General features: G+C 56.2%; 1 protein-coding gene across 1 annotated transcript in view; it reads right to left on the reverse strand.

Annotated features, from left to right (window-relative positions):
• The window catches only part of LOC119958304 (zonadhesin-like), a 192,364-nt gene that overhangs the window by 58,976 nt on the left and 112,599 nt on the right, over nt 1–20,789 (reverse strand). Inside the window, exons 39-57 of the mRNA XM_038786740.1 lie at nt 18,444–18,592; nt 18,172–18,300; nt 16,660–16,798; nt 15,504–15,645; nt 15,168–15,364; nt 14,584–14,725; nt 14,172–14,413; nt 11,342–11,490; nt 11,046–11,174; nt 8,676–8,814; nt 7,527–7,668; nt 7,191–7,387; nt 6,602–6,743; nt 6,190–6,431; nt 3,032–3,180; nt 2,755–2,883; nt 1,481–1,619; nt 336–477; nt 12–208 (exon numbers count right to left, since the gene is read on the reverse strand). Coding sequence (XP_038642668.1) covers nt 12–208; nt 336–477; nt 1,481–1,619; nt 2,755–2,883; nt 3,032–3,180; nt 6,190–6,431; nt 6,602–6,743; nt 7,191–7,387; nt 7,527–7,668; nt 8,676–8,814; nt 11,046–11,174; nt 11,342–11,490; nt 14,172–14,413; nt 14,584–14,725; nt 15,168–15,364; nt 15,504–15,645; nt 16,660–16,798; nt 18,172–18,300; nt 18,444–18,592 — 3,036 coding nt within the window. The remainder of the gene's footprint in view (nt 1–11; nt 209–335; nt 478–1,480; nt 1,620–2,754; nt 2,884–3,031; nt 3,181–6,189; nt 6,432–6,601; nt 6,744–7,190; nt 7,388–7,526; nt 7,669–8,675; nt 8,815–11,045; nt 11,175–11,341; nt 11,491–14,171; nt 14,414–14,583; nt 14,726–15,167; nt 15,365–15,503; nt 15,646–16,659; nt 16,799–18,171; nt 18,301–18,443; nt 18,593–20,789) is intronic.

Below are 20,789 nucleotides of genomic sequence, written 5' to 3' on the forward strand. Positions count from 1 at the left end.
TCCCACGTTACCTGATAGTAGGCCCCATTGTACAGGCAGCCGCACTGGTCCCTGGAGACGCACTGGTTCCCGCTCTGCACGAAGCCTCGGTCACACTCACAGCCCTCCGCACAGGGCAGGTCGCAGGGCAGGGGTCGGGGGTCGAGGCAGGTGGCCGGGCAGGCCGAGGCACAGGGCTGGTAGTGACCGTTGGCCGGGCATTCGAGGGCTGCAGAGAGAGAGAGAGGGAGGGAAAGAAAAGACAAACGGTTATCACTCGGAGTGGGGAAAGCACGGCCCCGGGAAGGGGGGGAATAATCTTTAGCAGCCCGGTGCTCGCTCGCCGGGATACGTACGACAGAAGGTTTCGTTCCTCCAGGGTCGGATGGTTACCCCGCGTTGCTGACAGGCGTCGACGTAGGCCTCTATCGCCTGGCACAGCTGCTGCTTGGCGCCTTCCAGCTCGCACATGTCGTAGACGCAGTCTCTGAAGAAGGCCTGGGAAAGGGTCAAACAGAACGGGGGGGTGGGGGAGATACGTTTGTGTTTACTCATCGGAGAAGCAGAACGAGAGATCATTTGTACACAGATTCTGGGCCAAAGGAGGACATCCCAAAGAGGTTTGGCACCTGGCGAATACGCATCGAAATTGGTCACCGGCCTAAGGCAGGAAAGGTGGCAGCCTATGCACGCACAGCAAGATCCCAGGGCGAGATCGGTGTCCAGCCGTGATGTTTGTTTATTCGGTGTGAGTTGTGAGGTAGTCCCAGGTTCGATACCCGGCTGGGTCACTGTCTGTGCGGAGTCTGCACGTCCTCCCCTTGTGTGCGTGGGTTTCCTCCGGGTGCTCCGGTTTCCTCCCACAGTCCAAAGATGTGCGGGTTAGGTGGATTGGCCATGCTAAATTGCCCCTTAGTGTCCTTAAAAGCAAGGTTAAGGGGGGGGGGTTGTTGGGTTACGGGTATAGGGTGGATACGTGGGTTTGAGTAGGGTGATCATTGCTCGGCACAACATCGAGGGCCGAAGGGCCTGTTCTGTGCTGTACTGTTCTATGTTCTATAAATATCGGTCCGCTTGTTGGGGGCAACGTCGCCCCCGTTTGACAAATAGCGTCACGGGGTTCTCTCACATACCAACCAGAGGTCAGACGGGGACTTGGGTTAGTCCTTCCTCTGATAGGCCTCACGCCCGAATTTGCTGCACTCCCCGCCCCGCCCCTCCCTCCGCCACCGAGACCCAGAATTATCGGCTCGAGTGCCGGGGGTTGACCTCGAACCCGCGAGCCTCTCCCCCCGGAGGTGAGATTGTGCACCCCCCCCCCCCCCGCACTTCTCACCACCCAGCCCAGGCCTACCTCGGAGATGTGAGCCTGAGGCCTGGGTGGGGGGGCCTTAAGACAGGAGCTCGTCAGAGGGGCCGGGGGAGGAGGAAGCGAGGCCGAAATACGGAAAGAGGGATGGATACCCGGTGGGAATGGGGCCCGGTGCCGGCCCGCACGTACCATGGGGTCGATCTTGTAGTGACAGGAGGAGAACGGGCCGTATTGATCCAGCAAGATCCCACAGTAAGAAGCTCCTTCGTACGCCTCCCGCTTGTCCTCTGGGCATTGGGGAGTCACCTCGGTGTCTGGCAAGGTGCAGCTGGAGGGGGGGAAGAAAGGGGAGGATTGTTTTTCACAGTGAATGACACAGAATGGACAGCAGATAAATTGCCATTCGGCCCATCGCCGCCCTGCTGGTTTTTCTGCTCCTGTTTAGCCTCCTCTCCCCCTACTTCATTTGACCCCATCATCAAATCCAATATTCCTCAATCCCTGAATGTGTTTATCCAGCTTCCTCTTTTTTGGAATTGTTACTAACACCTCGACCAGTCCCAGTGGGAGCGAGTCCCACATTCTCCCCCACTCCCTGTGGGAACGAGTCCCACATTCTCCCCATTCCCCATGGGAGAGAGTCCCACATTCTCCCCATTCCCTGTGGGAACGAGTCCCTCATTCTCCCCACTCCCCTGTGGGAACGAGTCCCTCATTCTCCCCACTCCCTGTGGGAGTGAGTCCCACATTCCCCCCACTCCCCTGTGGGAGCGAGTCCCACATTCTCCCCACTCCCCGTGGGAGCGAGTCCCACATTCTCCCCACTCCCCGTGGGAGCGAGTCCCACATTCTCCACACTCCCCGTGGGAGCGAGTCCCACATTCTCCCCACTCACTGTGGGAGCGAGTCCCACATTCTCCCCACTCCCTGTGGGAGCGAGTCCCACATTCTCCCCACTCCCCTGTGGGAGCGAGTCCCACATTCTCCCCACTCCCCGTGGGAGCGAGTCCCATATTCTCCCCACTCCCCGTGGGAGCGAGTCTCACATTCTCCCCCACTCCCCTGTGGGAGCGAGTTCCACATTCTCCCCACTCCCCGTGGGAGCGAGTCCCACATTCTCCCCACTCCCCGTGGGAGCGAGTCCCACATTCTCCCCACTCCCCCTGTGGGAGTGAGTCCCACATTCTCCCCACTCCCCCCGTGGGAGCGAGTCCCACATTCCCCCCACTCCCCGTGGGAGCCAGTCCCACATTCCCCCCACTCCCCCGTGGGAGCCAGTCCCACATTCCCCCCACTCCCCGTGGGAGCGAGTCCCACATTCCCCCCACTCCCCGTGGGAGCGAGTCCCACATTCCCCCCACTCCCCGTGGGAGCCAGTCCCACATTCCCCCCGACAAGTGAAACCCGCGGAGACGGGCAAAACAGACGCCACCGGGTTCCGCCCTCCCAGATGTCCCACTCACTTCTCCTCCACGTTCCAGCTGTTCCCAAAGTCGTTGATGCCTTTCACGAGCCGTCCCTCCGGAGTCCGGAAATCGTCGCCGGGAATTCCATTGTAGTCGCCGCACAGTCCGCACGTCTGGCCGGCGTAGCTGGGACAGAGAGGCCGAGGCGTTAGCCGCGCTGGAGAGGGTCGCCCCCCCCCTCCCCACCCCACCGCCCCCCTCCCCACCCCCCCCTCCCCCCCCCCCCACCCCCCCCGACGGCCCGTACCCCGCGGAGGCTGCGGGAAGTACTCACTCGCTCGGAACCCGCACGTCGGCGTGCTGCCTGCCGTCGTACCGCGCGGTCAGGCCAAAGTCCGTCCGCACCACCACGTGTTTGCCGGAGGGCTTGACGGAGATCCTGGGGCTCGGGATGAACGGGACCGTCACCGGCTTTCCATTCACCTGGACACAACACAGGGAGAAATGAGTGAGGGTGGGGGGGGGGGGGAGAGCCGGGAAATAGAGCCCCCCCCCACCCCCGCCTCGGATGAGGTCGCAAGCACGTCGGAGGGAAGCGGAGGTGGAATCGACTCCGATCCGGTGTAATTCCGGAGAACGGGAAGGGATCGATTGCACGGGAATGTCGCGCTTGGATCGGAGTGCGTTGCTCTGGAATCCGTGGCGTAGAATTCCACTCTGGAATGTTCCGTTGAGACGGGAGTTTTGTCCAGAGTCGGGGGAGGGGCGGGGTGGGGGGGGGGGGGGGGCATCAGAGCAACCGGAGGCCATTCAGCCCCTCGACAACTCTTCAATTAGATCAGGGTTGACTTCGATCTCAACTCCATCTCCCCTCCTCTGTTCCATACCAGTGGAGAACCTTCCAAGTGATTTTTCACAGTGCTCAGCAAAGGTTTATACCAACAAAAAGGAAGGACGGTAGAAAGAGGGAAAATCGATCGTGGATATCTGAGGAAATGAGGGAGAGTATCAAATTGAAGGAAAAAGCACACAAAGTGGCAAAGATAAGTGGGAGACTAGAGGACTGGGAAATCTTTAGGGGGCAACAGAAAGCTACTAAAAAAGCCATAAAGAAGAATAAGAGAGAGTATGAGAGTAAACTTGCTCAGATTCTAAAAACAGACAGTAAAAGTTTCTACAAATATATAAAACAAAAAAGAGTGGCTAAGGTAAATATTGGTCCTTTAGAGGATGAGAAGGGACTTTTAATAATGGGAGATTAGGAAATGGCTGAGGAACTGAGCAGGTTTTTTGGGTCGGTCTTCACAGTGGAAGACACAAATAGAACATAGAACATAGAACAGTACAGCACAGAACAGGCCCTTCGGCCCTCGATGTTGTGCCGAGCAATGATCACCCTACTTAACCCACGTAACCCGTATACCCGTAACCCAACAATCCCCCCATTAACCTTACACTACGGGCAATTTAGCATGGCCAATCCACCTAACCCGCACATCTTTGGACTGTGGGAGGAAACCGGAGCACCCGGAGGAAACCCACGCGCACACGGGGAGGACGTGCAGACTCCGCACAGACAGTGACCCAGCCGGGAATCGAACCTGGGACCCTGGAGCTGTGAAGCATTGATGCTAACCACCATGCTACCGTGAGGCCCCCATGCCAGCGACTGATAGAAATGAGGCTATGACAGGTGAGGACCTTGAGAGGATTGTTATCACTGAGGAGGTAGTGATGGGCAAACTAATGGGGCTAAAGGTAGACAAGTCTCCTGGCCCTGATGGAATGCATCCCAGAGTGCTGAAAGAGATGGCTAGGGAAATTGCAGATGCATTAATGATAATTTACCAAAATTCACTAGACTCCGGGGTGGTCCCGGTGGATTGGAAATTAGCAAACGTGACACCACTGTTCAAAAAAGGAGGTAGGCAGAGAGCGGGTAATTATAGGCCAGTGAGCTTAACTTCGGTAGTAGGGAAGATGCTGGAATCTATCATCAGGAAAGAAATAGTGAGGCATCTGGATAGAAATTGTCCCATTGGGCAGACGCAGCATGGGTTCATAAAGGGCAGGTCATGCCTAACTAATTTAGTGGAATTTTTTGAGGACATTACCAGTGCAGTAGATAACGGGGAACCAATGGATGTGGTATATCTGGATTTCCAGAAAGCCTTTGACAAGGTGCCACACAAAAAGTTGCTGCATAAGATAAAGATGCATGGCATTAAGGGTAAAGTAGCATGGACAGAGGATTGGTTAATTAATAGAAAGCAAAGAGTGGGGATTTATGGGTGTTTCTCTGGTTGGCAATCAGTAGCTAGTGGTGTCCCTCAGGGATCCGTGTTGGGCCCACAATTGTTCACAATTTACATTGATGATTTGGAGTTGGGGACCAAGGGCAATGTGTCCAAGTTTGCAGACGACACTAAGATGAGTGGTAAAGCGAAAAGTGCAGAGGATACTGGAAGTCTGCAGAGGGATTTGGATAGGTTAAGTGAATGGGCTAGGGTATGGCAGATGGAATACAATGTTGACAAATGTGAGGTTATCCATTTTGGTGGGAATAACAGCAAACAGGATTATTATTTAAATGGTAAAATATTAAAGCATGCTGCTGTGCAGAGAGACCTGGGTGTGCTAGTGCATGAGTCGCAAAAAGTTGGTTTACAGGTGCAACAGGTGATTAAGAAGGCAAATGGAATTTTGTCCTTCATTGCTAGAGGGATGGAGTTTAAGAGTAGGGAGGTTATGCTGCAATTGTATAAAGTGTTAGTGAGGCCACACCTGGAGTAGTGTGTTCAGTTTTGGTCTCCTTACCTGAGAAAGGACGTATTGGCGCTGGAGGGTGTGCAGAGGAGATTCACGAGGTTAATCCCAGAGCTGAAGGGGTTGGATTACGAGAAGAGGTCGAGTAGACTGGGACTGTAATCGTTGGAATTTAGAAGTATGAGGGGGGATCTTATAGAAACATATAAAATTATGAAGGGAATAGATAGGATAGATGCGGGTAGGTTGTTTCCACTGGCGGGTGACAGCAGAACTAGGGGACATAGCCTCAAAATAAGGGGAAGTAGATTTAGGACTGAGTTTAGGAGGAACTTCTTCACCCAAAGGGTTGTGAATCTATGGAATTCCTTGCCCAGTGAAGCAGTTGAGGCTCCTTCATTAAATGCTTTTAAGGTAAAGATAGATAGTTTTTTGAAGAATGAAGGGATTAAGGGTTATGGTGTTCGGGCCGGAAAGTGGAGCTGAGTCCACAAAAGATCAGCCATGATCTCATTGAATGGCGGAGCAGGCTCGAGGGGCCCGATGGCCTACTCCTGCTCCTAGTTCTTATATTCCTTGCTCCCCTCACCCAATGACAACCTATCGATCGGGCTTTTGGCAGTTTCGATGAACTCTCCGATAGACTAGCAGGGGGCGGAGGTGGGCGGGGCTGGGCGGGGTGGCGGGGGTGGGGTGGGGGGTGAGTGTAAAGGTTTCTCCTCTCACCTGGACCGCCTTGTTCCCGAGTATGGAGACGGTGACGTTGTAGACGCTCACGTGGACCGCTCGGACGTAAGACACGGACGTGCTCCCGTGGCGATGCTCGTTGTCCGTGAGGACGGTGAACGGGGTGCGGCTGGAGTTACAGCTCTCGGCCAGCACGTAGGTGCAGTTCCCTTGGAAACTGAACTTCCTCTTGTCGAAGGTGGTGTAGTGAGGGTCTCCGGACGCCGTGCACGTGGACCAACCTGGGGAGAGGAGGGCGAAGGCCGTCATTCCCGCATTTCCAATGCCGGAGTAGTTTCCGCGGCAACAACGAACCGGGGAGAGTGGGTGGGAGAACATCGGAGTCAGAATGGGAGCAGGCGGAGGTCGGGTTACGATGTAAGTAAGGGTTAAACCCTCGGTTTCTCTTTACCTTTAGGGTAACATCCCCGGACCCCTCCCCCGTGGCCGCAGTACTCGTCCGGAGCACAGCTGGTATCCGTACACTGGACGTTGTTGCTGGACAGACACTGACACACCTGGTTACAGGCCTCGGCCCAGACCATCTCGCCGGGCTGCAAACACACACAGAGAGAGAGAGAGAGACTCACTTTACAACTGACCTGCCCAGGAAGGGAAGGAAAGGACTGTGGACACAGGGGAGAGAGGCCCAGGTCCCCGAGGGCCGTAGGCCGCTCTCCCCCCCATTTTCCTTTGAGAGAGAGCTGACTGGTGGCGATAGAACCTGAGGGCCACCCACATCTCAGCCCTCCGGCCAACTGAGCTGACCGACCCGCGGAGAAGGCCCATTGTGTGAGAGAGAGAGAACGTACTGACAAACCTGCACTGCCTCCCCCACCCCCTCAGGACATCCTGTGAAGTTCTTGGAGTTAAACATTCCATTTGGATTATCGGCCTAGATTTCACCCCCACGTCTCTGGTTGGGATTTCAACCCACCGGAGAGGGGTTCATATTCCCGGGTTTTCCCGGGATGTCTCGGTTGCCCCCTCTCCCACGTTACCTGATAGTAGGCCCCATCGTACAGGCAGCCGCACTGGTCCCTGGAGACGCACTGGTTCCCGCTCTGCACGAAGCCTCGGTCACACTCACAGCCCTCCGCACAGGGCAGGTCGCAGGGCAGGGGTCGGGGGTCGAGGCAGGTGGCTGGGCAGGCCGAGGCACAGGGCTGGTAGTGACCGCTGGCCGGGCATTCGAGGGCTGCAGAGAGAGAGAGAGAGAGAGAGAGAGGGAGGGAAAGAAAAGACAAACGGTTATCACTCGGAGTGGGGAAAGCACGGCCCCGGGAAGGGGGGGAATAATCTTTAGCGGCCCGGTGCTCGCTCGCCGGGATACGTACGGCAGAAGGTTTCGTTCCTCCAGGGTCGGATGGTTACCCCGCGTTGCTGACAGGCGTCGACGTAGGCCTCTATCGCCTGGCACAGCTGCTGCTTGGCGCCTTCCAGCTCACACATGTCGTAGACGCAGTCTCTGAAGAAGGCCTGGGAAAGGGTCAAACAGAACGGGGGGGAGGGGGGGGGTGGGGGAGATACGTTTGTGTTTTACTCATCGGAGAAGCAGAACGAGAGATCATTTGTACACAGTTTCTGGGCCAAAGGAGGACATCCCAAAGAGGTTTGGCACCTGGCGAATACGCATCGAAATTGGTCACCGGCCTAAGGCAGGAAAGGTGGCAGCCTATGCACGCACAGCAAGATCCCAGGGCGAGATCGGTGTCCAGCCGTGACGTTTGTTTATTCGGTGTGAGTTGTGAGGTAATCCCAGGTTCGATTCCCGGCTGGGTCACTGTCTGTGCGGAGTCTGCACGTCCTCCCCGTGTGTGCGTGGGTTTCCTCCGGGTGCTCCGGTTTCCTCCCAAAGTTCAAAGATGTGCGGGTTAGGTGGATTGGCCGTGCTAAATTGCCCCTTAGTGTCCTTAAAAGCAAGGTTAAGGGGGGGGTTGTTGGGTTACGGGTATAGGGTGGATACGTGGGTTTGAGTAGGGTGATCATTGCTCGGCACAACATCGAGGGCCGAAGGGCCTGTTCTGTGCTGTACTGTTCTATGTTCTATAAATATCGGTCCGCTTGTTGGGGGCAACGTCGCCCCCTTTTGACAAATAGCGTCACGGGGTTCTCTCACATACCAACCTGAGGTCAGGCGGGGCCTTGGGTTAGTCCTTCCTCTGATAGGCCTCACGCCCGAATTTGCTGCACTCCCCGCCCCGCCCCTCCCTCCGCCACCGAGACCCAGAATTATCGGCTCGAGTGCCGGGTGTTGACCTCGAACCCGCGAGCCTCTCCCCCCCGGAGGTGAGATTGTGCTCCCCCCCACCCACTCCTCTCCCCACCCAGCCCAGGCCTACCTCGGAGATGTGAGCCTGAGGCCTGGGTGGGGCCTCAAGACAGGAGTTCGTCAGAGGGGCCGGGGGAGGAGGAAGCGAGGCCGAAATGGGGAAAGAGGGATGGATTCCCGGTGGGAATGGGGCCCGGTGCCGGCCCGCACGTACCATGGGGTCGATCTTGTAGTGACAGGAGGAGAACGGGCCGTATAGATCCAGCAAGATCCCACAGTAAGAAGCTCCTTCGTACGCCTCCCGCTTGTCCTCTGGGCATTGGGGAGTCACCTCGGTGTCTGTCAAGGTGCAGCTGGAGGGGGGGAAGAAAGGGGAGGATTGTTTTTCACAGTGAATGACACAGAATGGACAGCAGATAAATTGCCATTCGGCCCATCGCCTCCCTGTTGGTTTTTCTGCTCCACTTTAGCCTCCGCTACCCCTACTTCATTTCACCCCATCACCAAATCCAATATTCCTCAATCCCTCATGTGTTTATCCAGCTTCCTCTTTTTTGGAATTGTTACTAACACCTCGACCAGTCCCAGTGGGAGCGAGTCCCACATTCTCCCCCACTCCCTGTGGGAGCGAGTCCCATATTCTCCCCACTCCCCCGTGGGAGCGAGTCCCACATTCTCCCCCACTCCCTGTGGGAGCGAGTCCCATATTCTCCCCCACTCCCCGTGGGAGCGAGTCCCACATTCTCCCCCACTCCCCGTGGGAGCGAGTCCCATATTCTCCCCCACTCCCTGTGGGAGCGAGTCCCATATTCTCCCCATTCCCCGTGTGAGCGAGTCCCACATTCTCCCCACTCCCCGTGGGAGCGAGTCCCATATTCTCCCCACTCCCTGTGGGAGCGAGTCCCACATTCTCCCCACTCCCCGTGGGAGCGAGTCCCACATTCTCCCCACTCCCCGTGGGAGCAAGTCCCACATTCTCCCCACTCCCCTGTGGGAGCGAGTCCCACATTCTCCCCACTCCCCGGGGGAGCGAGTCCCACATTCTCCCCACTCCCCCCGTAGGAGCGAGTCCCACATTCCCCCCACTCCCTGTGGGAGCCAGTCCCACATCCTCCCCACTCCCTTGTGGGAGCGAGTCCCACATTCTCCCCACTCCCTGTGGGAGCGAGTCCCACATTCTCCCCACTCCCCTGTGGGAGCGAGTCCCACATTCCCCCCACTGCCCGTGGGAGCGAGTCCCACATTCCCCCCACTCCCCCTTTGGGAGCCAGTCCCACATTCTCCCCACTCCCTGTGGGAGCGAGTCCCACATTCTCCCCACTCCCCGTGGGAGCCAGTCCCACATTCTCCCCCACTCCCTGTGGGAGCCAGTCCCACATTCTCCCCACTCCCCGTGGGAGCGAGTCCCACATTCCCCCCACTCCCTGTGGGAGCGAGTCCCACATTCCCCCCACTCCCCATGGGAGCGAGTCCCACATTCCCCCCACTCCCCGTGGGAGCCAGTCCCACATTCCCCCCACTCCCTGTGGGAGCCAGTCCCACATTCTCCCCACTCCCCGTGGGAGCGAGTCCCACATTCTCCCCACTCCCTGTGGGAGCCGGTCCCACATTCTCCCCACTCCCTGTGGGAGCGAGTCCCACATTCCCCCCACTCCCCGTGGGAGCGAGTCCCACATTCCCCCCACTCCCCGTGGGAGCCAGTCCCACATTCCCCCCACTCCCTGTGGGAGCCAGTCCCACATTCTCCCCACTCCCTGTGGGAGCGAGTCCCACATTCTCCCCACTCCCTGTGGGAGCGAGTCCCACATTCCCCCCACTCCCCGTGGGAGCGAGTCCCACATTCCCCCCACTCCCTGTGGGAGCGAGTCCCACATTCTCCTCACGCCCCTTGGGAGCGAGTCCCACATTCTCCCCACTCCCCGTGGGAGCGAGTCCCACATTCTCCCCACTCCCCGTGGGAGCGAGTCCCACATTCTCCCCACTCCCCTGTGGGAGCGAGTCCCACATTCTCCCCACTCCCCGTGGGAGCGAGTCCCACATTCTCCCCACTCCCCTGTGGGAGCGAGTCCCACATTCTCCCCACTCCCCATGGGAGCGAGTCCCACATTCTCCTCACGCCCCGTGGGAGCGAGTCCCACATTCTCCTCACGCCCCGTGGGAGAGAGTCCCACATTCTCCCCACTCCCCTGTGGGAGCGAGTCCCACATTCTCCCCACTCCCCATGGGAGCGAGTCCCACATTCTCCCCACTCCCCTGTGGGAGCGAGTCCCACATTCTCCCCACTCCCCGTGGGAGAGAGTCCCACATTCCCCCCACTCCCCGTGGGAGCGAGTCCCACATTCCCCCCACTCCCTGTGGGAGCGAGTCCCACATTCCCCCCACTCCCCTTGGGAGCGAGTCCCACATTCTCCCCACTCCCCCTTGGGAGCGAGTCCCACATTCTCCCCACTCCCCTGTGGGAACAAGTCCCACATTCTCCCCACTCCCTGTGGGAGCCAGTCCCACATTCCCCCCGACAAGTGAAAACCGTGGAGACAGGCAAACAGACGCCACCGGGTTCCGACCTCCCAGACGTCCCACTCACTTCTCCTCCACGTTCCAGCTGTTCCCAAAGTCGTTGACGCCTTTCACGAGCCGTCCCTCCGGAGTCCGGAAATCGTCGCCGGGAATTCCATTGTAGTCGCCGCACAGTCCGCACGTCTGGCCGGCGTAGCTGGGACAGAGAGGCCGAGGCGTTAGCCGCGCTGGAGAGGGTCGCCCCCCCCCTCCTCCCCACCCCCCACCCCCACCCCCACCCCCACCCCCCCCCCCCACCCCCACCCCCCCCCCCCCTCCCCCCCCGACGGCCCGTACCCCGCGGAGGCTGCGGGAAGTACTCACTCGCTCGGAACCCGCACGTCGGCGTGCTGCCTGCCGTCGTACCGCGCGGTCAGGCCAAAGTCCGTCCGCACCACCACGTGTTTGCCGGAGGGCTTGACGGAGATCCTGGGGCTCGGGATGAACGGGACCGTCACCGGCTTTCCATTCACCTGGACACAACACAGGGAGAAATGAGTGAGGGTGGGGGGGGGGGAGAGCCGGGAAATAGAGCCCCCCCCCCCCCCCCCCCCACCCTCCCCCTCGGATGAGGTCGCAAACACGTCGGAGGGAAGCGGAGGTGGAATCGACTCCGATCCGGTGTAATTCCGGGGAACGGGAAGGGATCGATTGCACGGGAATGTCGTGCTTGGATCGGAGTGCGCTGCTCTGGAATCCGTTGCGTAGAATTCCACTCTGGAATGTTCCGCTGAGACGGGAGTTTTGTCCAGAGTCGAGGGAGGGGCGGGGGGGGGGGGGTCATCAGAGCAACCGGAGGCCATTCAGCCCCTCGATAACTCTTCAATTAGATCAGGGTTGACTTCTATCTCAACTCCATCTCCCCTCCCCTGTTCCATATCAGTGGAGAACCTTCCAAGCGATTTTTCACAGTGCTCAGCAAAGGTTTATACCAACAAAAAGGAAGGACGGGAGAAAGAGGAAAAATCGACCGTGGATATCTAAGGGAATAAGGGAGAGTATCAAATTGAAGGAAAAAGCATACAAAGTGGCAAAGATAAGTGGGAGACTAGAGGACTGGGAAATCTTTAGGGGGCAACAGAAAGCTACTAAAAAAGCTATAAAGAAGAGTAAGATAGATTATGAGAGTAAACTTGCTCAGAATATAGAAACAGACAGTAAAAGTTTCTACAAATATATAAAACAGAAATGAGTGGCTAAGGTAAATATTGGTCCTTTAGAGGATGAGAAGGGACTTTCAATAATGGGAGATGAGGAAATGGCTGAGGAACTGAACAGGTTTTTTGGGTCGGTCTTCACAGTGGAAGACACAAATAACATGCCAGCGACTGATAGAAATGAAGCTATGACAGGTGAGGGCCTTGAGGGGATTGTTATCACTAAGGAGGGAGTGATGGGCAAGCTAATGGGGCTAAAGGTAGACAAGTCTCCTGGCCCTGATGGAATGCATCCCAGAGTGCTAAAAGAGATGGCTAGGGAAATTGCAGATGCACTAATGATAATTTACCAAAATTCACTAGACTCTGGGGTGGTCCTGGTGGATTGGAAATTAGCAAACGTGACACCACTGTTTAAAAAAGGAGGTAGGCAGAGAGCGGGTAATTATAGGCCAGTGAGCTTAACTTCGGTAGTAGGGAAGATGCTGGAATCTATCATCAAGAAAGAAATAGTGAGGCATCTGGATAGAAATTGTCCCATTGGGCAGACGCAGCATGGGTTCATAAGGGGCAGGTCGTGCCTAACTAATTTAGTGGAATTTTTTGAGGACATTACCACTGCAGTAGATAACGGGGAGCCGATGGATGTGGTATATCTGGATTTCCAGAAAGCCTTTGACAAGGTGCCACACATAAAGTTGCTGCATAAGATAAAGATGCATGGCATTAAGGGTAAAGTAGCATGGACAGAGGATTGGTTAATTAATAGAAAGCAAAGAGTGGGGATTAATGGGTGTTTCTCTGGTTGGCAATCAGTAGCTAGTGGTGTCCCTCAGGGATCCGTGTTGGGCCCACAATTGTTCACAATTTACATAGATGATTTGGAGTTGGGGACCAAGGAAAATGTGTCCAAGTTTGCAGACGACACTAAGATGAGTGGTAAAGCGAAAAGTGCAGAGGATACTGGAAGTCTGCAGAGGGATTTGGATAGGTTAAGTGAATGGGCTAGGGTATGGCAGATGGAATACAATGTTGACAAATGTGAGGTTATCCATTTTGGTAGGAATAACAGCAAATAGGTTTATTATTTAAATGATAAAATATTAAAGAATGCTGCTGTGCAGAGAGACCTGGGTGTGATAGTGCATGAGTCGCAAAAAGTTGGTTTACAGGTGCAACAGGTGATTAAGAAGGCAAATGGAATGTTCTCCTTCATTGCTAGAGGGATGGAGTTTAAGACTAGGGAGGTTATGCTGCAATTGTATAAGGTGTTAGTGAGGCCACACCTAGAGTATTGTGTTCAGTTTTGGTCTCCTTACCTGAGAAAGGACGTACTGGCACTGGAGGGTGTGCAGAGGAGATTCACTAGGTTAATCCCAGAGCTGAAGGGGTTGGATTACGAGGAGAGGTTGAGTAGACTGGGACTGTACTCGTTGGAATTTAGAAGGATGAGGGGGGATCTTATAGAAACATATAAAATTATGAAGGGAATAGATAGGATAGATGCGGGCAGGTTGTTTCCACTGGCGGGTGAAAGCAGAACTAGGGGGACATAGCCTCAAAATAAGGGGAAGTAGATTTAGGACTGAGTTTAGGAGGAACTTCTTCACGCAAAGGGTTGTGAATCTATGGAATTCCTTGCCCAGTGAAGCAGTAGAGGCTCCTTCATTAAATGCTTTTAAGATAAAGATAGATAGTTTTTTGAAGAATAAAGGGATTAAGGGTTATGGTGTTCGGGTCGGAAAGTGGAGCTGAGTCCATAAAAGATCAGCCATGATCTCATTGAATGGCGGAGCAGGCTCGAGGGGCCCGATGGCCGACTCCTGCTCCTAGTTCTTATATCCCTCGCTCCCCTCACCCAATGACAACCTATCGATTGGGCTTTTGGCAGTTTCGATGAACTCTCCGATAGACTAGCAGGGGGCGGGGGTGGGCGGGGCTGGGCGGGGTGGCGGGGGTGGGGTGGGGGGGGTGAGTGTAAAGGTGTCTCCTCTCACCTGGACCGCCTTGTTCCCGAGTATGGAGACGGTGACGTTGTAGACGCTCACGTGGACCGCTCGGACGTAAGACACGGACGTGCTCCCGTGGCGATGCTCGTTGTCCGTGAGGACGGTGAACGGGGTGCGGCTGGAGTTACAGCTCTTGGCCAGCACGTAGGTGCAGTTCCCTTGGAAACTGAACTTCCTCTTGTCGAAGGTGGTGTAGTGGGGGTCTCCGGACGCCGTGCACGTGGACCAACCTGAGGAGAGGAGGGCGAAGGCCGTCATTCCCGCATTTCCAATGCCGGAGTAGTTTCCGCGGCAACAACGAACCGGGGAGAGTGGGTGGGAGAACATCGGAGTCAGAATGGGAGCAGGCGGAGGTCGGGTTACGATGTAAGTAAAGGTTAAACCCTCGGTTTCTCTTTACCTTTAGGGTAACATCCCCGGACTCCTCCCCCGTGGCCGCAGTACTCGTCCGGAGCACAGCTGGTATCCGTACACTGGACGTTGTTGCTGGACAGACACTGACACACCTGGTTACAGGCCTCGGCCCAGACCATCTCGCCGGGCTGCAAACACACAGAGAGAGAGAGAGAGAGACTCAAGTTACAACTGACCTGCCCAGGAAGGGAAGGGAAGGACAGTGGACACAGGGGAGAGAGGCCCTGGTCCCTGAGGGCCGTAGGCCGCTCTCCCCCCATTTTCCTTTGAGAGAGAGCTGACTGGTGGCGATAGAACCTGAGGGCCACCCACATCTCAGCCGTCCGGCCAACTGAGCTGACCGACCCGCGGAGAAGGCCCATTGTGTGAGAGAGAACGTACTGACAAACCTGCACTGCCTCCCCCACCCCCTCAGGACATCCTGTGAAGTTCTTGGAGTTAAACGTTCCATTTGGATTATCGGCCTAGATTTCACCCCCACGTCTCTGGTTGGGATTTCAACCCACCGGAGAGGGGTTCATATTCCCGGGTTTTCCCGGGATGTCTCGGTTGCCCCCTCTCCCACGTTACCTGATAGTAGGCCCCATTGTACAGGCAGCCGCACTGGTCCCTGGAGACGCACTGGTTCCCGCTCTGCACGAAGCCTCGGTCACACTCACAGCCCTCCGCACAGGGCAGGTCGCAGGGCAGGGGTCGGGGGTCGAGGCAGGTGGCCGGGCAGGCCGAGGCACAGGCCTGGTAGTGACCGCTGGCCGGGCATTCGAGGGCTGCAGAGAGAGAGAGAGAGAGAGAGAGAGGGAGGGAAAGAAAAGACAAACGGTTGTCACTCGGAGTGGGGAAAGCACGGCCCCGGGAAGGGGGGGAATAATCTTTAGCAGCCCGGTGCTCGCTCGCCGGGATACGTACGGCAGAAGGTTTCGTTCCTCCAGGGTCGGATGGTTACCCCGCGTTGCTGACAGGCGTCGACGTAGGCCTCTATCGCCTGACACAGCTGCTGCTTGGCGCCTTCCAGCTCGCACATGTCGTAGACGCAGTCTCTGAAGAAGGCCTGGGAAAGGGTCAAACAGAACGGGGGGGGGGGAGGGGGGGGGTGGGGGAGATACGTTTGTGTTTTACTCATCGGAGAAGCAGAACGAGAGATCATTTGTACACAGTTTCTGGGCCAAAGGAGGACATCCCAAAGAGGTTTGGCACCTGGCGAATACGCATCGAAATTGGTCACCGGCCTAAGGCGGGAAAGGTGGCAGCCTATGCACGCACAGCAAGATCCCAGGGCGAGATCGGTGTCCAGCCGTGACGTTTGTTTATTCGGTGTGAGTTGTGAGGTAGTCCCAGGTTCGATTCCCGGCTGGGTCACTGTCTGTGCGGAGTCTGCACGTCCTCCCCGTGTGTGCGTGGGTTTCCTCCGGGAGTTCCGGTTTCCTCCCACAGTCCAAAAATGTGCGGGTTAGGTAGATTGGCCGTGCTAAATTGCCCCTTAGTGTCCTTAAAAGCAAGGTTAAGGGGGGGGGGTTGTTGGGTTACGGGTATAGGGTGGATACGTGGGTTTGAGCAGGGTGATCATTGCTCGGCACAACATCGAGGGCCGAAGGGCCTGTTCTGTGCTGTACTGTTCTATGTTCTATAAATATCGGTCTGCTTGATGGGGGAAACGTCGCCCCCTTTTGACAAATAGCGTCACGGGGTTCTCTCACATACCAACCTGAGGTCAGACGGGGCCTTGGGTTAGTCCTTCCTCTGATAGGCCTCACGCCCGAATTTGCTGCACTCCCCGCCCCGCCCCTCCCTCCGTCACCGAGACCCAGAATTATCGGCTCGAGTGCCGGGTGTTGACCTCGAACCCGCGAGCCTCTCCCCCCCGGAGGTGAGATTGTGCACCCCCCCCCCCCCCACTTCTCACCACCCAGCCCAGGCCTACCTCGGAGATGTGAGCCTGAGGCCTGGGTGGGGCCTTAAGACAGGAGCTCGTCAGAAGGGCCGGGGGAGGAGGAAGCGAGGCCGAAATGCGGAAAGAGGGATGGATTCCCGGTGGGAATGGGGCCCGGTGCCGGCCCGTACGTACCATGGGGTCGATCTTGTAATGACAGGAGGAGAACGGGCCGTATTGATCCAGCAAGATCCCACAGTAAGAAGCTCCTTCGTACGCCTCCCGCTTGTCCTCTGGGCATTGGGGAGTCACCTCGGTGTCTGTCAAGGTGCAGCTGGAGGGGGGGAAGAAAGGGGAGGATTGTTTTTCACAGTGAATGACACAGAATGGACAGCAGATAAATTGCCATTCGGCCCATCGCCGCCCTGCTGGTTTTTCTGCTCCACTTTAGCCTCCTCTACCCCTACTTCATTTCACCCCATCATCAAATCCAATATTCCTCAATCCCTCATGTGTTTATCCAGCTTCCTCTTTTTTGGAATTGTTACTAACACCTCGACCAGTCCCAGTGGGAGCGAGTCCCATATTCTCCCCCACTCCCTGTGGGAGCGAGTCCCATATTCTCCCCATTCCCCCATGGGAGCCAGTCCCACATTCTCCCCATTCCCCGCGGGAGCGAGTCCCACATTCTCCCCACTCCCCTGTGGGAGTGAGTCCCACATTCTCCCCACTCCCTGTGGGAGCGAGTCCCACATTCTCCCCCACTCCCTGTGGGAGTGAGTCGCACATTCTCCCCACTCCCCGTGGGAGCGAGTCCCACATTCTCCCCACTCCCCGTGGGAGCGAGTCCCACATTCCCCCCACTCCCCGTGGGAGTGAGTCCCACATTCTCCCCACTCCCCGTGGGAGCGAGTCCCACATTCTCCCCACTCCCCCGTGGGAGCGAGTCCCACATTCTCCACACTCCCCTGTGGGAGTGAGTCCCACATTCTCCCCACTCCCCTGTGGGAGCGAGTCCCACATTCTCCCCACTCCCTGTGGGAGCCAGTCCCACATTCTCCCCATTCCCTGTGGGAGCCAGTCCCACATTCTCCCCGTGTCCCTGTGGGAGCGAGTCCCACATTCTCCCCACTCCCCCTGTGGGAGTGAGTCCCACATTCCCCCCACTCCCCGTGGGAGCGAGTCCCACATTCTCCCCACTCCCCGTGGGAGCGAGTCCCACATTCTCCCCACTCCCCCTGTGGGAGCGAGTCCCACATTCTCCCCACTCCCCTGTGGGAGAGAGTCCCACATTCTCCCCACTCCCTGTGGGAGCCAGTCCCACATTCTCCCCACTCCCCTGTGGGAGCGAGTCCCACATTCTCCCCACTCCCCTGCGGGAGCGAGTCCCACATTCTCCCCACTCCCTGTGGGAGTGAGTCCCACATTCTCCCCACTCCCTGTGGGAGCGAGTCCCACATTCCCCCCACTGCCCGTGGGAGCGAGTCCCACATTCTCCCCCACTCCACCTTTGGGAGCGAGTCCCACATTCTCCCCACTCCCCCGTGGGAGCGAGTCCCACATTCTCCCCACTCCCCTGTGGGAGCGAGTCCCACATTCTCCTCACGCCCCTTGGGAGCGAGTCCCACATTCCCCCCGACAAGTGAAAACCGCGGAGACAGGCAAACAGACGCCACCGGGTTCCGCCCTCCCAGACGTCCCACTCACTTCTCCTCCACGTTCCAGCTGTTCCCAAAGTCGTTGACGCCTTTCACGAGCCGTCCCTCCGGAGTCCGGAAATCGTCGCCGGGAATTCCATTGTAGTCGCCGCACAGTCCGCACGTCTGGCCGGCGTAGCTGGGACAGAGAGGCCAAGGCGTTAGCCGCGCTGGAGAGGGTCGCCCCCCCCCCCTCCCCAACCCCGCCCCCCCCCCCCCTCCCTCCCCCCCCCCCCCCCCCCCGACGGCCCGTACCCCGCGGAGGCTGCGGGAAGTACTCACTCGCTCGGAACCCGCACGTCGGCGTGCTGCCTGCCGTCGTACCGCGCGATCAGGCCGAAGTCCGTCCGCACCACCACGTGTTTGCCGGAGGGCTTGACGGAGATCCTGGGGCTCGGGATGAACGGGACCGTCACCGGCTTTCCATTCACCTGGACACAACACAGGGAGAAATGAGTGAGGGTGGGGGGGGGAGAGAGCCGGGAAATAGAGCCCCACCCCCCCCCCCACCCCCGCCTCGGATGAGGTCGCAAGCACGTCGGAGGGAAGCGGAGGTGGAATCGACTCCGATCCGGTGTAATTCCGGGGAACGGGAAGGGATCGATTGCACGGGAATGTCGTGCTTGGATCGGAGTGCGCTGCTCTGGAATCCGTGGCGTAGAATTCCACTCTGGAATGTTCCGCTGAGACGGGAGTTTTGTCCAGAGTCGGGGGAGGGGCGGGAGGCGGGGGGGGTCATCAGAGCAACCGGAGGCCATTCAGCCCCTCGACAACTCTTCAATTAGATCAAGGTTGACTTCGATCTCAAGTCCATCTCCCCTCCTCTGTTCCATATCAGTGGAGAACCTTCCAAGTGATTTTTCACAGTGCTCAGCAAAGGTTTATACCAACAAAAAGGAAGGACGGGAGAAAGAGGGAAAATCGACCGTGGATACCGAAGGGAATAAGGGAGAGGATCAAATTGAAGGAAAAAGCATATAAAGTGGCAAAGATAAGTGGGAGACTAGAGGACTGGGAAATCTTTAGGGGGCAGCAGAAAGCTACTAAAAAAGCTATAAAGAAGAGTAAGATAGATTATGAGAGTAAACTTGCTCAGATTCTAAAAACAGATCGTAAAAGATTCTACAAATATATAAAACAGAAATGAGTGGCTAAGGTAAATATTGGTCCTTTAGAGGATGAGAAGGGACTTTTAATAATGGGAGATGAGGAAATGGCTGAGGAACTGAACAGGTTTTTTGGGTCGGTCTTCACAGTGGAAGACACAAATAACATGCCAGCGACTGATAGAAATGAGGCTATGACAGGTGAGGACCTTGAGAGGATTGTTATCACTAAGGAGGTAGTGATGGGCAAGCTAATGGGGCTAAAGGTAGACAAGTCTCCTGGCCCTGATGGAATGCATCCCAGAGTGCTAAAAGAGATGGCTATGGAAATTGCAGATGCACTAATGATAATTTACCAAAATTCACTAGGCTCTGGGGTGGTCCCGGTGGATTGGAAATTAGCAAACGTGACACCACTGTTTAAAATAGGAGGTAGGCAGAGAGCGGGTAATTATAGGCCAGTGAGCTTAACTTCGGTAGTAGGCAAGATGCTGGAATCTGTCATCAAGAAAGAAATAGCGAGGCATCTGGATAGAAATTGTCCCATTGGGCAGACGCAGCATGGGTTCATAAAGGGCAGGTCGTGCCTAACTAATTTAGTGGAATTGTTTGAGGACATTACCAGTGTAGTAGATAACAGGGACCCAATGGATGTGGTATATCTGGATTTCCAGAAAGCCTTTGACAAGGTGCCAAACAAAAGGTTGCTGCATAAGATAAAGATGCATGGCATTAAGGGTAAAGTAGCATGGACAGAGGATTGGTTAATTAATAGAAAGCAAAGAGTGGGGATTAATGGGTGTTTCTCTGGTTGGCAATCAGTAGCTAGTGGTGTCCCTCAGGGATCCGTGTTGGGCCCACAATTGTTCACAATTTACATTGATGATTTGGAGTTGGGGACCAAGGGCAATGTGTCCAAGTTTGCAGACGACACTAAGATGAGTGGTAAAGTGAAAAGTGCAGAGGATACTGGAAGTCTGCAGAGGGATTTGGACAGGTTAAGTGAATGGGCTAGGGTCTGGCAGATGGAATACAATGTCGACAAATGTGAGGTTATCCATTTTGGTAGGAATAACAGCAAATAGGTTTATTATTTAAATGATAAAATATTAAAGAATGCTGCTGTGCAGAGAGACCTGGGTGTGCTAGTGCATGAGTCGCAAAAAGTTGGTTTACAGGTGCAACAGGTGATTAAGAAGGCAAATGGAATTTTGTCCTTCATTGCTAGAGGGATGGAGTTTAAGACTAGGGAGGTTATGCTGCAATTGTATAAGGTGTTAGTGAGGCCACACCTGGAGTATTGTGTTCAGTTTTGGTCTCCTTACCTGAGAAAGGACGTACTGGTGCTGGAGGGTGTGCAGAGGAGATTCACTAGGTTAATCCCAGAGCTGAAGGGGTTGGATTACGAGGAGAGGTTGAGTAGACTGGGACTGTACTCGTTGGAATTTAGAAGTATGAGGGGGATCTTATAGAAACATATAAAATTATGAAGGGAATAGATAGGATAGATGCGGGCAGGTTG

Source organism: Scyliorhinus canicula, chromosome 29, assembly GCF_902713615.1.
Source record: "Scyliorhinus canicula chromosome 29, sScyCan1.1, whole genome shotgun sequence".
Taxonomy (NCBI): Eukaryota; Metazoa; Chordata; class Chondrichthyes; order Carcharhiniformes; family Scyliorhinidae; genus Scyliorhinus; species Scyliorhinus canicula.